At 45.1% G+C, this 16,689-nt stretch overlaps 1 protein-coding gene across 1 annotated transcript in view; it reads right to left on the bottom strand.

The window, feature by feature from the left end:
- The window catches only part of LOC144826534 (dual oxidase 2-like), a 193,696-nt gene that overhangs the window by 17,366 nt on the left and 159,641 nt on the right, over positions 1-16,689 (bottom strand). Inside the window, exons 25-26 of the mRNA XM_078684965.1 lie at positions 8,642-8,872; positions 538-637 (exon numbers count right to left, since the gene is read on the bottom strand). Of these exons, the coding sequence (XP_078541091.1) occupies positions 538-637; positions 8,642-8,872 (331 nt within the window). The remainder of the gene's footprint in view (positions 1-537; positions 638-8,641; positions 8,873-16,689) is intronic.

Genomic DNA, 16,689 nt, shown 5'->3' with positions numbered 1-16,689 from the left:
TATGAACGCTCCCATTTGGTGGTTTTTAAGTGTTGTATGTTTGGATCCCATGAGAATATTGACTAGATAGGGCATTGGGATAATAATTTCACTTTCTATGCACTTGTACAGGTTTTTTTATTTTCTATTGAGAAAAACAGAATGCAATGAATTATTGAATGTTTTCTCCAAGGCAACTTTAGTTCCATAAAAAATCACTAGATAGAAACAGTATAATAAGTGCTCCTACTAGCATTATTAAGCCCACCGCAGCACGAACAATATCTGGACGTAGAGCCCGATGATGAAGTATGCTGCTATTTGAGGGTGAGGGCTAATATTTCAAAGTAGAACATTTTTTTAGGGGATCCAATGATACACCACTTAAAAAACACTAAATAAGAGTGTTCGTAACAGAATTGTAAACAAAGCAAGTTCCATTTCACTGTGACATCCCCCTGTTGTGGCCTTTTGCACGTCCAAACAATAGGCTTAGGGCCCCAAAATCCCACCGACTTCTAGCACATTGTGAATCCATTAAAAAGTGTGAACTCTTACCCATCATTGGTGAAAACGTTGGCGAACATGCATGACAGGAGGCTCAAAGGGCTGACCGAGAAAATGTACACATTGACCACGTGGCCAGCCGTGTGAAGAACTACAGGACCCAAGACAAAAAAAGTGTTTGTACAGCTATACCCAATAATATGTGACAGCGAAAAAGAAAATAAACAAGTTATATAACAGTGATTGTCTCTGAATTTATTGCCAATTTAATGCAGCATCTAATGGAATTTCCTATGATCACACTTACAATCTGATGTCAACCTGAATTGAAGAACGACACATTGCTGGACAATATTTTAATGGTGTGTCCCCAGATTGCCTTAACACTATCAATGGGACGGACTATCAAGGCAAGAATATAGAATACGAAATACTGACAGGTAAGTAAGTCTAGAGTTTCTACACCTAACACCACATATATGTACCTTTGCTGTAAGTAGGAATGGATTTAGGAATAGTAAATCTATACCTCCATTTATGCCTTTAGCTTTCTATATTCTGTCCCTTGATCTTCTGTCCTCGATATGAGTATAGAACGATATTGTTCATGTTGATATTCATTTGTGCAATCATGTTAATGAAATATTGATAATTGAGAATGGGAGGAATAAAATGCTACTAAACACTACAATCTAGTATAATTTGTCAAATGTTACTAGTTCTTCCAACTCAGGAGCAACTGGCAGGTTCTATAGCCGTACCTCATGCAACAAGACAAAAGCCCTTTTCTCAGTTGTTTTCAGTAATATTAGCTGTTAAACATGAACATTGAATTTACATAAGTCACTTGTAAGGTTCTTTAGAATTCTATGGCAGGACGGAGTCTCCGATTATGCTTTCTCAATTTCTTTACTGAGAAACACAGCAGCCAATCAGTACGCAGTAAAGAAAACAATAACTACATTACCCAGAAACCCAGGGTAACCATAGAGTATGATAATGTATAAATAGGGTCATAGAGGTAAACACTTCCTCTTTCTTTGCTGCTTCGCAGCCAGTTAAGTGCCTTTACCCTTTTATATTACTTATATTGCATTGAACTATTGTCTTTTTGCAACGTTTACTTGTCTAACATTCTCACGCTGTGTGCGCTCTATCTCGACGCTTGGCGTGCTGTTTAGTGGTCACTGACCTCGTTTTAGCGTTCCTTTGAGGTCGTTGGCCTCATTTTGCTGTGTCGCAGTTTGACTTGGTTCTGGAGCGTGTGTTTTCGCCTCCGGTGTGTATTCAACGCGTTTTCGCGTTGTTTTGTGCAGTGTGGAGCGGGAGTAGGAGCTGGGGGAGACGCGCTTCCTTACGCGCGTCTCTCCCTATTCGGCAGCGGCTTTTGCGCATGCGCGAAGGCTTTATTGACCGCCAGACGAAGGCGTGCATTTACCTCAGTCGGCTTTTGCCAAAGACGGAAAATACAGCTGGTGCTCGTAACCGCCTGCCCTATTGCTGCTGCTTGAGCTCCCTGACGCCCTCCGTCAACAAATTTATTGGGGGTTGTATAAATTGTTGAATAGGCTCTGCCTAGAGTGGCTGAATTGCTGATATTCAGTGCGAGTCCTCCCTCCACAATTAATTAATTGTATTTGGTCAGGTTTTGACGGTGTTTAAAGACTTGCACTAGGGGTACCACTCCCCCAAGTTGGCTTTGCCATTTATAAGTTCTTCAAAACTTACTCCTTCCTTCCTCTGGGCATTAATTGGTGATTCTTGTCATCATGGCTGAATATTATGATGAGGAAGATGAAGAAGATGAAGGAGGGTGAGCCTTCTGCATCCTTTGATGATTTTATGGGCCAAGCTTTATTTCAGGCGATTGCGCCATTGAAAAAACATCTCACTGATTATGCAGCCCAACAGGGTTGGGTGCCTCCTGCCTCTAAGCGTAGCAAGAAATCGCCAAGAAATCCACACAAATCTAAATTTGCCAAATTGGCCAAAACCCTCTCTGCTCCTTCATCTAAGAAGCGTGCTGCGCCTGCCCGTTCGGACCCTCCGTCCGACACAGATGATGGGTCATCTTCTTCTTCTTCCACGTCTTCTGAGTCTGCTAGGCCTCCTCCATCCAAGAAATCTCGGAAAGAGCACTATGTAGATGCACCATCTTCCCTAAAAGTATTGACTTTCAATCCTGCGGACATCATTCACCCCAATTCCTCTGCTTGGTTGCCATCTCCCGAGGTGGCTGAATATGTCCAAACCCACATCCGTTCCCCTTTTGAGAAGGATGTGCGAGCTCGTTTACGCTCGGAATGCCCTCGCCCTGACCTTTCCGACAAGCTCGCTTCCACGCCTGATGTCGACCCTACCATGGTCACATATTTGCGTAAGTTCTCTAAGGATCCTACTAAAGTTTTGGATAGGTCTTGGCGTTCGTGCCAAGATAAACTTTTAGATTTGTTGGGCCCACTCACAAAGATTTCGGACTTGGGTTACAGAGCAAAAGAGTCTGGCACTCTAATTGACCCAGAGGAATTAATTGGTTGGTCCCAGCGGGCATTCTGTTTTCTGGGTAATGCTAATTGTGCTTTGTCGGAGGAGCGTCGGCGCTCCATTTTGATGAAGCTCGATTCACGTCTCACGGATTTAGCGACGTCAGAATCTGGCCCTCAGCCTCAAGGTTTGCTCTTCGGGGCTCCTTTTCTCAAGGAACTGACCAAGTTTGTTTAGACCTTCAGCGGCCTTGATAAGGCTCAAGCGAACCTGCGACGAGCTTTCCGTCCGGTTTTTGGCAGGGCCGGACGAAGGGGACGTTCGTCCGGCCGTGGGTCAGATCAACCCGCTCAACGGGGGAATAAGTCCCACAGAGGAGGACAAGGCAACTCCTCCAACAAATCTTCGTTCTACCCTTCCAGGAAAGGCAGAGGACAGTATGGCAAGGGCGGCTACAACAGTAGCCAATTAGGACGTCCTGATTTTTCCGCCTCAGGTGAGCTTGATTCTCGCTTCCAATGTGATTTTGGGGGGAAGGATTCCGTTTTTTCTCCACAATTGGCGTTTGATCTCAAACGATGCCTGGGTGCTGGAGATGGTACAGGGGTACAAAATAGAATTTTACTCTCGCCCTCACCAGCATGTCCGGCCGCGCCCTCTTGTTTTTTACCGACAAGATCAGGAGGTTATCTCCACAGAAATCTCTTCCCTGTTGGCCAAAGGGGCCATCGTTCCAACGTTTCCTCATCCTCAGGGATTTGTAAGCAACGTTTTTCTCGTGGAGAAAAAAGGAGGAGGGTCTCGTTTAGTTCTCAACTTAAAAGACTTCAACGGTGGCGTTGTCTATCGTCATTTCAAGATGGAGGGCATCCATCTTCTCCGAGACCTTCTTCGAGAGGGAGATTGGATGGTTCGACTGGATCTGAAGGATGCTTATCTCTCGGTTCCAGTTTACGCTCCTCATCGGCGCTACCTTCAGTTCCGATGGTTGGACAGAAGGTACGAGTACAAAGTCCTTCCTTTCGGCCTCTCTTCCGCTCCGTGGTGCTTCACGAAGCTCCTTCGTCCTGTGATGGAATCTTTGAGATCACGCGGAGTTCGGTTAATCGTCTACCTAGACGACATTCTCCTCTTGGCTCAGTGTCCTGTTCTTCTTCAATCACACTTGCAATGGTCCGTGGATCTTCTACAATCTTTGGGTTTTCTAGTAAATCCCTTGAAGTCAAACTTTTCTCCATCTCAAACTATGGATTTTCTGGGCTTTCAAATAGATTCTCTCTCTTGTCAGCTACTTCTGCCAGGACAGAAGATCAGATCCATCAAGAGGGACTTGAGGTTACTTCTCGCTCAAGAGACTGTCTCTTTGCACTCAGTGGCTCGGATTGTGGGTCTTCTTTCTTCCTCCATCCAAGCGATACTTCCGGGTCCATTACATTATCGTGCGCTTCAGCGTCTAAAAATCCGTCATCTTCAGAAGGGTCTTCGGTACTCGGATCATGTCCCTCTTTCAGAGGAAGCCCGGACAGAGATGAGGTGGTGGCTGGACCACATGGAATCCTGGAACGGTCGTGCGCTCTTCGGGAGGACTCCTGATGTTGTAATAGAGTCAGATGCCAGCCTCTGGGGTTGGGGAGCCCGTTGCGGTTCAGTGTCAACAGGGGGTCATTGGTCTCCGGAGGAATTGTCTCTCCACATCAATTGCCTGGAACTTCTGGCGGGTTCCTTCGAGATTCGATGTCTCTCTCCTCTCCAAACGAATTGTTGCATTCTTCTCCGAATGGACAATGTCTCGGCAGTTCGTTATGTGAACAAACTGGGGGGTACCAGATCCAGACTTCTCTCGGAAATTGCGAAGGATTTCTGGCACCTTTGCTTGGACCGCAAGATCACGATTATTGCCGAATACCTGCCGGGCTCCCGCAATCTGACTGCGGACTGGAACACTTGCCATCTGCGCGATTTCAGCGATTGGAGGCTTCACCCTCGTCTATTTCGCAAGTTGTCCCGCATTTGGGGGACTTGTCACCTGGACCTCTTTGCCTCTCGCCTCAACGCCCAGGTTCCCCAGTTCTACAGTTGGAGGCCGGATCCGGAAGCTCTTACCACGGATGCGTTTCTCCAGGTCTGGCCTCCCCTGCTATGCTATGCATTTCCTCCATTCCTCATGATTTCCCGAGTTCTAGCCCGGGCCCGTCTTTTCTCGTCAGAACTCATTCTGATAACCCCTCTTTGAAAGGCTCAAGCGTGGTTTCCAGTTCTTCTGGAGATGAGTTGCTCGTCACCGCTCCTCCTTCCACAGGTTTGGAACCTGTTGCTGGATCCTCTTCGGGAGCCACATCCTCTGGTAATGTCGGGCCAACTCCTGCTAGTAGCATGGAGAATTTCGGGGAACGCTGGAAAATCCAGGGCTTATCGGGAGACGCTACCAACTTCATGAAGGAGGCTTGGGCCCCCAACACGCATAAGCGCTATAAATCAAGTTGGAAGCGTTGGTGTGATTGGTGCCCACAGCGATCGGTGGATCCCGTTTCAGCGGATCTCTCTTTGATCATTAACTTTTTAGCTTCCATGGCATCCTCTGGGCTAGCTTACAGAACGGTTAATAACTTTCGTTCTGCGATTTCTGCAGGTCATTTTCCTGTAGATGGCAAACTAGTGGGAGAACATCCCTTAATATCGAAACTGTTGTGGGGCATCCGGATGGTAAAACCTCCTTGCCCCAAATATGTTGCCCTTTGGGATGTTTCTATTGTTTTACGTTTTCTATCTGATTGGCCTTCCAATACTCTTTTATCCCGTAAACAACTCTCAGCTAAGCTTACTATGCTTCTGTGTTTGGTCTCTTGTAAAAGAGTGTCTGATGTGCGAGCTTTGGATCTCGCGGGTCGCACCTATTCTCCTGAGGGTGTCTCTTTTGTCATTTCTAAGCGAACCAAATGTAATACTGCGGCGGTTACTTATCCTTGCTTTCCCCACAACCCTCAGTTGTGTGTAGTCCAATGCCTAAAGGATTATGAGGGTAGCACTGCACCTTTTCGTTCTGATTCACAAGGTCAATTGCTCATCGCTTTACAGAAGCCTTTCAAGCCTGTTTCTCCAGCTATGTTGGCACGTTGGTTACGTTGGCTGATGCAGGAGGCGGGCATTGATATCTCCATCTTTGGGGCCCATTCTGCGAGAGGAGCTATGGCTTCAAAGGCTTTTTCCATGGGTACCAGTCTTCATGATATCCTGAGAGCTGCGGATTGGTCATCTGAGTCGGTTTTCAAGACCTTCTATTTTAAACCTATTGTAGATGTTGCATCTGTTGTGGTGGCGAAGCTTTAAACAAGCATAATCGGAGCCTCCGTCCTGCCATTGAATTAAAAATTTGCTAACATTCGTGCCAAGAATTTTCAATTCTATTAAGGACAGGAGGCGAGGATTATCCCACCCTTATTTCATCATTGTTTTGATATTATGCTCACTGCATTTATGCTGTACCTTTTTGGTTACTGTTTATGAAATGTTTCCCTCCCTGTCCTGATTACTGTATTCAACTCTTTGGGGAACAGTTTTTACGGCTTCTATCTATTTCCTCAGGCTCCGACCTTAAATGATGTGTGCCGTGACTTTCTTCTCCTGCTGGGTCTGTTGCTGTTCCTGTGGCTCTGGGAGGTTCCTTCCCCACTTCAGCCGGTTAATGACCTCTCCGAGGGACTCCTTTGATGGATTGTTTCAGTTTTATGTTGGATCCTTTACTACTTGACTATGGACAAAGAAAGAGGAAGTGTTCACCTCTATGACCCTATTTATACATTATCATACTCTATGGTTACCCTGGGTTTCTGGGTAATGTAGTTGTTGTTTTCTTTACTGCGTACTGATTGGCTGCTGTGTTTCTCAGTAAAGAAATTGAGAAAGCATAATCCTTGCCTCCTGTCCTTAATAGAATTGAAAATTCTTGGCACGAATGTTAGCAAATTTTCAATTCTCTGCCAGGGCTAAATGGTGCCAGCTTCGGACTGTGATCAATTCAGCCAAAATCAAGTGTTGACAATAAAAAGGAATCAGCACCTTTATTTCTTTTAACAGGGGTGGCGAGGAATGGGAATAAGAACAAACTAGAAACTGTCAGCATTTCAGATTGATATTGCATTTGAGGGGGCACCCTGAGAGATACAAAGATGGTCCTGTATGTTCCCATTCTTACTTCTAAATCTATCTAAGGACTCACTGATGAAGAGATACAAGAGATGTAAACCTCATATATTTTAAGTAGAACTTGAGACACAAATGTATTATTTTAAAGATGTACTGGTTCCAAATCTCCCTTGAAGAGGAGCTACTTAGCATAAACACAGTTTCGAAAGCACGGCTTAGGTTCAATTATGTTATTTAGGAGGAGTTTCTGGTTCTGACACAAGACTTCTGGAGGCAGATTTAAAAGAACTGGCGTATCTCTGCATATTAGATGGGATGCGCCACTTAATTTGTGACACGTAAAAAAAACCTTGACCACCATGGATGCGCCACATTTATAATGTGGCGCACAGTGGCTCAAAGATAGACAGATGCGTGATGCATCTGTTTGGCGTAAGGGCAGCGCATTGCTGGAGTCATGTCACAAGTATGAGGCAACTACAGCAATGGTTAGGAATGCCTTTTCCTAACATAATGTCACTCGTTACGCCTGCTGCAAGCAGGCGCAAGGTTTTGAACCAGTGGTGTCGTAAAAGTGACTCAGTCAAATCTTGTAGATTTCTATGCATCACTTTTACGAGACTTTCCAGCGTGGGAACGCCCACTCTGCATACATTATACTTGATACAGGTATGATGTAACGCAGAGCTTTACAACATGACGCATCTCCCTAGATGCATCACGTTGGAAAAATGTTGCAACGTTGTGCATTGTTTACGACGCCTCTGCGTCACAGAAGTGATGCAACGGTGGGGTAAAGTTGTCACAAGGTGCTTGTAAATCTGCCCCCTGGTTTTGACCAGGGATCACTTGCAAGTGCTGGGTTTACTGGAGGCTGCCATCTTCATCATTACTCAAACATTAACTAATCTTGTAAACTCTACACTGACACTCCTTTCACGCTTAATTAAAATCTGTGCTATGTTTTACAGGCAAAATTAGTCTTTATAAAGTAATTTAACAACAATAAAGAAAGTAAACATAATCCATAAGATTTTTGTTGCAGAAACACAGAATGTAGTGTTTCGCAACCAGCTAAACCTTTCTGAGTCATTTCTCTAAGTACTGGGAACATGCAAGAGGCTGCCATGAAGTCAGGATGAATTATGTTTCCAAGACAATTTCATACTTGGAAACTATCCTGGAGTGTTGTGTTGACTTTTATGAGGGAGAAAGTGTTTGCATGCAAAGCAGCAACATGAAATATAATGAAATCAGGGCTCTATAATCGGAAAATGTGATTATGAAGTTTGGGAATCAGTTGATATATTGAAGCTGGCAATACAACTTTCACCACATTTTGTCCTAAAAGGCAGTTCATTATATGGAAGAAATTAACATGAAAATAAACTATTATTCAGTGAGCAAAATTATTGCTACCGAAATCCTCACTGTGGGGGGAAATAATTTAATTTGGTTGAACATTTTGCTGTCAGGGAGGAAATCATGAATACTAAAAGACAGTGATCTGCACACACTCATAACTTACTTGAAAAGACAACAGCAGCCATGGCAATCCAGCGATGGAAGTCTACTGCTGCATCGAAAGGGATGTATCTGTTCAGGAAGGTCTCACGCAGGAAGGTGATGAGGTTCCGGCACATCGTGAGCAGGATGTACGAGTACATGAAGGAGATGGTGGCTCCAGCTCCCCGAGAGATCATGATGCCCACAAACGTGGTCTGCGCAACACTAGTAGGTGGAGATGCAAAGCCGTAATCTGCAGACGGAAAACGCAACATTGAGAGAGGTCAGTAAAAGCACTGGCTCCAGGCTCAGGGCAGCTACAGCTACAATGTTGTTTAGGGTAGGGGATATGATTTTCTCTTTTAAAATATGCAAAATACTTGACGGATGTTCTCCATTCCTTTCGATCTGGTCCAGTTCATAGGCTCCTCTGCTCAATCCCATGTGGTTGATACGAGAGTGGAATCTCGCATGTTGATAGACCAGATGCCCCCAAGTGACCTGAGTGCAGAGTGCATTACCTGCCAGAAAAGAGGTATCCAAGCCAACTCAGTTTTAAACTGCTAGTCATTCATTTTAAAACTTTCTTCTGGTTTATATTACCTTGCTAATTTTTAATGGTTTAGATTGGCAATAATGACCTTGGAACCAGGCATTTTCAGTTTCACACTCTAAGGATGTTTTGCCGCAGAATGCCTTCCCCATAGGTCATTATTGCTTAAAGCAGCAGTGCTACAAACATCAACAGACCACAAGTGTGTCTGTTTTGGCACTATTTATCAGTTGCTGGATCCTAATATGTGCACAATTGATTTTGCGCTAAATACTGGTCCCTTTGCTATAAGTGTACACTGTTTTAGCATAAAAGTGAAGAAATCTTCAGTATGTCCCTTATATTGTTTAAAATATCAACTTTTGAGGTGTCCGACCTTGCTGCTTAGTTAATGTTGTGTTAATCAGCTTGGGTAATGGCTGTTGTCTTGTAAGAATATGCACGTTCTTTAACTACTACTTGTAACTGGGACTCTGAAAAATTAGAACTAACCAGGAAAATGCACATTTCTCTTTAAGTTTATAATGAGGGAGAGCTGTACATGATATGATATACTTCTATGTCAACAATTTGACATTCATTTGGTAGTACTGCTGCTTTAATGAAATGCCCTGTAGGTGCCTTATACTAAAATAAGTTGCCCCGTCTCACATGCCCGAGCAGGAAGACTGAATGCTTCCGCCAGCTTATGCCTTACTCTTTTAAAGCAAATCTTTCATTGGATTAGTGCTGGGGGCTATCATGTTGGGAGCCGTTCTTTGCACCTCCTATTCAAGCATTTCAAAAGTAATGGCCATTGTGGTCTACCTTACGGCCACCCCTTCTAGCTTGGAGGAAAACACAACCTCAGCTTTTACTTGAGAGTAATATTGGGTAGTGTGATGACTGCACACAGGCAGAGGGAACATTCTGAGGAAACAACATGGGGGTCTTATTTTAGGTTCAGCACTTACAGGGCGCATAGTGTTTGTTATTTCTGGAGGCTGGTTAGTTTTGATGTTTGTTAGAATTTGTTAGTATTTGTGAAAGGTGTTGGAATAACGGTGCAGGCGGGTTGAAGCTGAATTCCACTGAAATCTGGAATTTTCCAACAGCTTATGACTCAACCAAAGGAATGACTTCTCTCCAGCAATGAAGCAGTTATGGCAGTGTGAGAATTACACACTATTCTGCCCAGAAATATAGACATAGCTGTTTCTGCCTTGACAATCAATCATAGGGTTAGTAGATTCTAGTCTCATAAAATCCAGTTTTGTGATGTTTGCCTCTGCCATGGGAAGGGGACCAAAAACTAAAATAATTTTCAGAACAGCTTCCCATAGGGGCTCCAGAAAAGTGAGCCTCACGTCCTTAAGGCAATAGCTTTTAGCCAGGCGACCTGTCCTCAGGCAGGTGGCACATAACCAACATGGTTGATAATACTGGAGACATATAATAAACATTGTTTTAAGATTGGGGCAAAAGGAGACTTGAATATTCATAAAATGTCTTTTATCTAGTATTATACCATCATTACGACACATTATCAGCTCCAATCATCTCTAGCCAAAACAAAAAAGACCCTCTCCAGGCAGTAATTTATATTATATTTGGAGACACGTAGTAGCTGTTTTCCTATTAAATAAAATATCCACAGGCTAGTAATTAACTGACACATGCTCACCGAATCATAACTGTTTTTACTTCTACTGGTGACACAACTTTATAATTAATACAGTTTTTCTAAGTGGGTACATTCAAGCATCAATCACAGAGATTTTACTTCTATATGCAAGCTGAGCATTTTAGATTGGTAACTTTTATCCAAATAAGTGGCCACTTGTGTGTGGCTCATGGTTTCTCTTCAGTTTCTTTGTCCATTGCTGGAAGCTGTGCCCTACAACAAGAATGTCTCTAGGCTGTACTTGGAGAAGAACCTCATGGAGAGTACAATGATCAAATTATGTATTCTCCAGATGCAAACAAGACTTCCTCGAGTTTTTCAAAATGCACAAAACAGCAATGAAAATATACTAAAACGTGTTCTTATAAAACCTTTGGAGTTTCAACCCTTTTAACAACATAGCAAATCTATCTTGCTTCCCAGCAAATCCCCACTTTGTCAACTACACATTCTACATTTTTTAGATCCCATATTTTGGTTTTGGTATTTTGTTATAGAGACTTCCTTTTTTTCAAAAGAGGTTAATCAGACAAAAATCCTCAGATGAGAACATTTTGATCATCACAGCTTCAAGGTAGGCTTGTTTCACCTGTTGATATTACTGTTGTTGCTCTTGTTTATCAGGTGACTATTTGTGTATTTCACCATCATATGCCTAGCACAGGTAACCTTGAATACATATGAGAACATTACTGACTCCGTGTAAAGGACTAAACACTCTACACAATACACAATACATCTCAGCTCTCCCCACTTTTTGCTATGTGTTATTTTGCTCTATTTGCCATCAATAGCTTTTTGTAACTATTATTCTAGCGCTTGTCTGGGATATCATAGCAGGACAGGAGTGTGACTTATGTTGCATACAGTAAACCTCAGAAGTTACTACAGGGAGCCTGCAAGTTGACTCAAATAACAGCTGATATGCTGTATATCTCTGGCACCCTCTGAAGGCCACATAAATTGGTCAGTAGTACAAAGTTAATCAGCTGTCTATTTGAGAATGTGATTGGCAGAAAATTGCTGTGTGCTTTTACTACGAGTTCTAATGTACCCAGACCTTCACCCCCATTCAGGCTACTTTAACAGCTAAAGTTTGTGTTAGCTGAGCGCGCTGCGCTGGTGAATCTCCATAAGCTTGCCTAATTGTAGGTTTTTAATATTCCCGTTTTCGATATTTTTGTTTTATTTTCTTTTGCCTTTGCCCCCTTTTAAATGTTAGAAATTCATACTGCCCACTCACCTGCAGCTTAATTGTACAAAGCAACGCTGTTTGGCGGGTTCCGTTTCCGGCACTCCCGAGTTAGTTGCTCTCGGCGGCCATATTGGGGGGGGTAAAGGTACGCACGGCGGCGCCTTTCAGACTCGGTGACGGTCTAGTGGTCACCAGGACGCTTGGCGGGTATTTAATCAGGGTAAATCTAGGGAGAAGCCCTGTTTGTGTTAGCTGAGCGCGCTGCGCTGGTGAATCTCCATAAGCTTGCCTAATTGTAGGTTTTTAATATTCCCGTTTTCAATATTTTTGTTTTATTTTCTTTTGCCTTTGCCCCCTTTTAAATGTTAGAAATTCATACTGCCCACTCACCTGCAGCTTAATTGTACAAAGCACCACTGTTTGGCGGGTCCCGATTCCGGCACTCCCGAGTTAGTTGCTCTCGGCGGCCATAATGGGGGGGGTAAAGGTACGCACGGCGGCGCCTTTCAGACGCGGTGATGGTCTAGTGGTCACCAGGACGCTTGGCGGGTATTTAAGCAGGGTAAATCTAGGGAGAAGCCCTGTTTGTGTTAGCTGAGCGCGCTGCGCTGGTGAATCTCCATAAGCTTGCCTAATTGTAGGTTTTTAATATTCCCATTTTCGATATTTTTGTTTTATTTTCTTTTGCCTTTGCCCCCTTTTAAATGTTAGAAATTCATACTGCCCACTCACCTGCAGCTTAATTGTACAAAGCACCGCTGTTTGGCGGGTCCCGTTTCCGGCACTCCCGAGTTAGTTGCTCTCGGCGGCCATATTGGGGGGGTAAAGGTACGCACGGCGGCGCCTTTCAGACGCGGTGACGGTCTAGTGGTCACCAGGACGCTGGGCGGGTATTTAAGCAGGGTAAATCTAGGGAGAAGCCCAGTTTGTGTTAGCTGAGCGCGCTGCGCTGGTGAATCTCCATAAGCTTGCCTAATTGTAGGTTTTTAATATTCCCGTTTCGATATTTTTGTTTTATTTTCTTTTGCCTTTGCCCCCTTTTAAATGTTAGAAATGCATACTGCCCACTCACCTGCAGCTTAATTGTACAAAGCACCGCTGTTTGGCGGGTCCCGTTTCCGGCACTCCCGAGTTAGTTGCTCTCGGCGGCCATATTGGGGGGGTAAAGGTACGCACGGCGGCGCCTTTCAGACGCGGTGACGGTCTAGTGGTCACCACGACACTAGGTGGGTATTTAAGCAGGTCACATTGACGCGCAGCGGAATCGCGCAGGGGGATTGCCGGATTTCTGCCGGAGGTATGCCAGAGTTCTGCCCGTCTGCGCCCGTCCGCGCTCAGAACCCGCTGCTGGACGAGCCTTGCGGGGAGGATGATGTCTCTTCGGCAGTCGGTCAGGTAGTCCGCGTTTTTTCCTTTGCTGATCTGACAGCTCTGAAACCCTCTCCCCTACTTTGTCGCCATAAATCTACTCCTAAAACCCTGGTCAGCTCTTACCTCTGCCGTACCTGTTATAGTGACCCTTCACTTATTTCTGCTTTTGGAAGTTTACAAGCCCCCTCTATTGATGGGGTCCCCCTCTACTCGGAAACGTTTTGTTTAATTAATGCTCGATCACTCATCAAAAATAATATTGCTTTCCATGACTTTGTCTCGGCTAGGAACCCTTCATGGGTTTTTATAACTGAAACCTGGGCTTCGGATTCGTCGGGTCCGGATCTTCTGAATGCTCTCCCGGAAGGTTATGCGTTACATAGATTTGATAGAGTAAAACGCAGAGGGGGAGGACTGGCGATTCTTTATAAATCCTCTCTTGTATGTCGCATTAAAGTCCTCTCTGAGCTCTCTGACCCATTCCTAGCCCTGTATTTCTGCATATCTTCCTCGCCTTCGATGTCCTTTACGGGTCTTCTTATCTATAGACCCCCGGGCCCTAGATCTAATTTCTGTCATGATTTGTTTAGAATTCTGGAACCTTACTTTGGTAAACCTCATTTTACCATTTTAGGTGATCTAAATGTCCATCTTGATGACCTGAATTCTAAAGACACTCTTTCCTTGACGGACCCTCTCACGGCTTGTGGTCTTCTTCAGCAGGTGACCAGCCCCACCCACCTGGCAGGGCATATCCTGGACGGGGTGTTTTCCAACGACCCCAGGCTCTCCTCGGGCCCCCCTGTACCACTGGTTTGGTCTGATCATCTGGCCGTGCCCTTAGAGTTGATCTTCTCTCCAGGACCTCTGACCTCCCAGGCTTACACTAACAGAATCCCCAAGAGATGCCTTAGGAATATTACCAATGAGGCACTTGCCCCCCTACTAAGATCTGTGGCCGATCTGGCTTCCAGAGACGCCGGTGCAGCTGCACAGGAGCTCGATAATTCCATCTTGAGAGCAGTTGATGTTCTAGCTCCTGCATCCCTTTGCTACTCAGCAAGGGTTAAACCCTCTGCCCCCTGGTTCACAGAGTCCTTGAGACTCTTGAGGCAGAAGTGTAGGAGGCAGGAGAGGAAATGGCGGAAATCCTGGGAGCCGGCTGAAGGAGATTGCCACAAGCGGTTACTGCGAGAGTACAAGGCGACGATCATCAAGGAAAAACAGGACTTCTTTTCAAAACGCACGATGTCCCTTACTTCACCTAGGGAGCTCTTTAAGATTGTCAATTCCCTGTGCTCCTTACAGGAACCGGACCCAGTGGTAGGCTCACAAGATCTCTGCGACAGTATCTCTGAATTTTTACCCTCTAAAATTGTGGATATTTACATCATGCTGGAAGCACAGAGATCGACTCTTGATGATAACTCTAGTTCTATCCAAGATAGCATAGAGCCCTGGTCCAGAGACTCGGCTAAGACCCTTACGGTCTTCCCCCTTCTTACCATCGAAGACCTTGATTCCTTGCTGAACAAAACAAAGTCGGGCTCTCCTTTGGACCCCTGCCCTTTAAAAGTTCTGAGGGACTGTAAGGATGCCTTGTTACCACCATTACTGGAGGTGATGAATGGCGCTATCCTTCAGGGTACCTTCCCGGCAGCTTGGAAAAAGGCAATTGTTAAGCCCCTTCTTAAATAGCCTACCCTGGACCCAGAATACCTCAAAAATGTTAGGCCTATCTCCCTGCTCCCTGCCCCTGCTAAGATGCTGGAATCTCACCTTAATTCCCATCTCACCACTTTTCTCGATTCCTCTGGTTTCCTGGACCAGTCCCAACATGGGTTCAGGAAATCACACAGTACGGAATCAGCACTTACGGTGGTGATGAATAATATCCGAACTAAGGTTGATCAAGGACAGTCCACCCTGCTAGTCCTTCTAGATCTGACGGCAGCGTTTGATACCCTATCTCCCTCGATTTTAACAACTCGTCTGAGGGAGGTAGGGTTGCGGGGCCCAGCGCTTAGCCTGCTGTCTTCCTTTTTAGTACTCAGGGAGCAGAGGGTTAAGCTTGGAGAGTTCCTCTCCCCTGCTAAACCGTTGCAATGTGGGGTTCCTCAAGGGTCGGCGTTAAGTTCGACCCTGTTCAAAATCTATGTGGCCCCACTTGCCAGGTTAGGTAAATCGCAGGGGATGGAGGTTGTATCATATGCAGATGATACACAAATTATGGTGTCCCTGGCCCACTCGGTCAGCACCACTGCATCCAGCTTCAGGAACTGCATGCAAGTAGTTGCAGAATGGATGATTCGAAACTCCCTGAAGCTGAATGGCGACAAAACGGCGGTGCTGATCTTTGGTAAGGACCAGGATGTTTGGTCCAGTGAGTTGGGAGCTTGTCCTACACCATCGCTTTCGGCCAGGAACCTTGGTGTCATTTTTGACACCTCGTTGACCATGAACCTTCAGGTAAATCGAACTGTGGCCACCTGTTGGGGGGTCATCAGGATTTTGAGGAGAATTGTCCACTATCTCTCCCCTCAGGCACGTAAACAGATCGTAGTCACGTTGGTGTCTTCCCGACTAGATTACTGCAACGCTCTGTATGCAGATATCAATAAGGGCCTTATTCAATGCCTTCAGAGCGTGCAGAACGCTGCGGCGAGATTTGTGTGGGACGTCCCTAAGTCTTTCTCCGCTACCCTAGCCAGGAAGAGTCTCCATTGGCTCCCGATCCAGCACAGAATTGTGTTTAAAATTCTGTGCTTGGTTTTCGGAGCACTACAAGCAGGACCTTCAGATGCCTTAGGTGCCCTCTTAACTTCCTATTCTCCTAGTAAGAGCCTTCGATCCTCCCATATGAATCTTCTATGCATCCCGCGTAGTAAGAAAGTCAGATGGGGAGGTAGGGCCTTTGCCACCGTGGCCCCCGTCTGTGGAATGTCCTCCCCTCCGACATTAAGGTACAACCCTCGCTGTTTCTTTTCAGAAAGGCATTAAAAACGTGGTGTTTTATTAAGGCTTATCAATAAAGCTTGCTCTGTGGATATTTTTTAGACTAGGCGCCTTGACGCCCGTGGGGCTAAGTTGCGCAATATAAATCGGATTTCATTCATTCATTCATTCATTCATTCAAGTATAAATACTAATTCCCAGTGATGTTCAGATCCTTGATGTGGTTTCAGCACTGATAGCAGTCATACCCGCCCTGGAAATGAACCAATATGGGTGCTGCGTTCCATTGCGTTACTAGCTGTATGTTTGCTGTATGTTTGGCGTGGGCACCCA

Source organism: Lissotriton helveticus, chromosome 3_2 (genome assembly GCF_964261635.1).
Source record: "Lissotriton helveticus chromosome 3_2, aLisHel1.1, whole genome shotgun sequence".
Lineage (NCBI taxonomy): Eukaryota > Metazoa > Chordata > Amphibia > Caudata > Salamandridae > Lissotriton > Lissotriton helveticus.
This window is presented reverse-complemented; position numbering and strand designations above follow the sequence as displayed.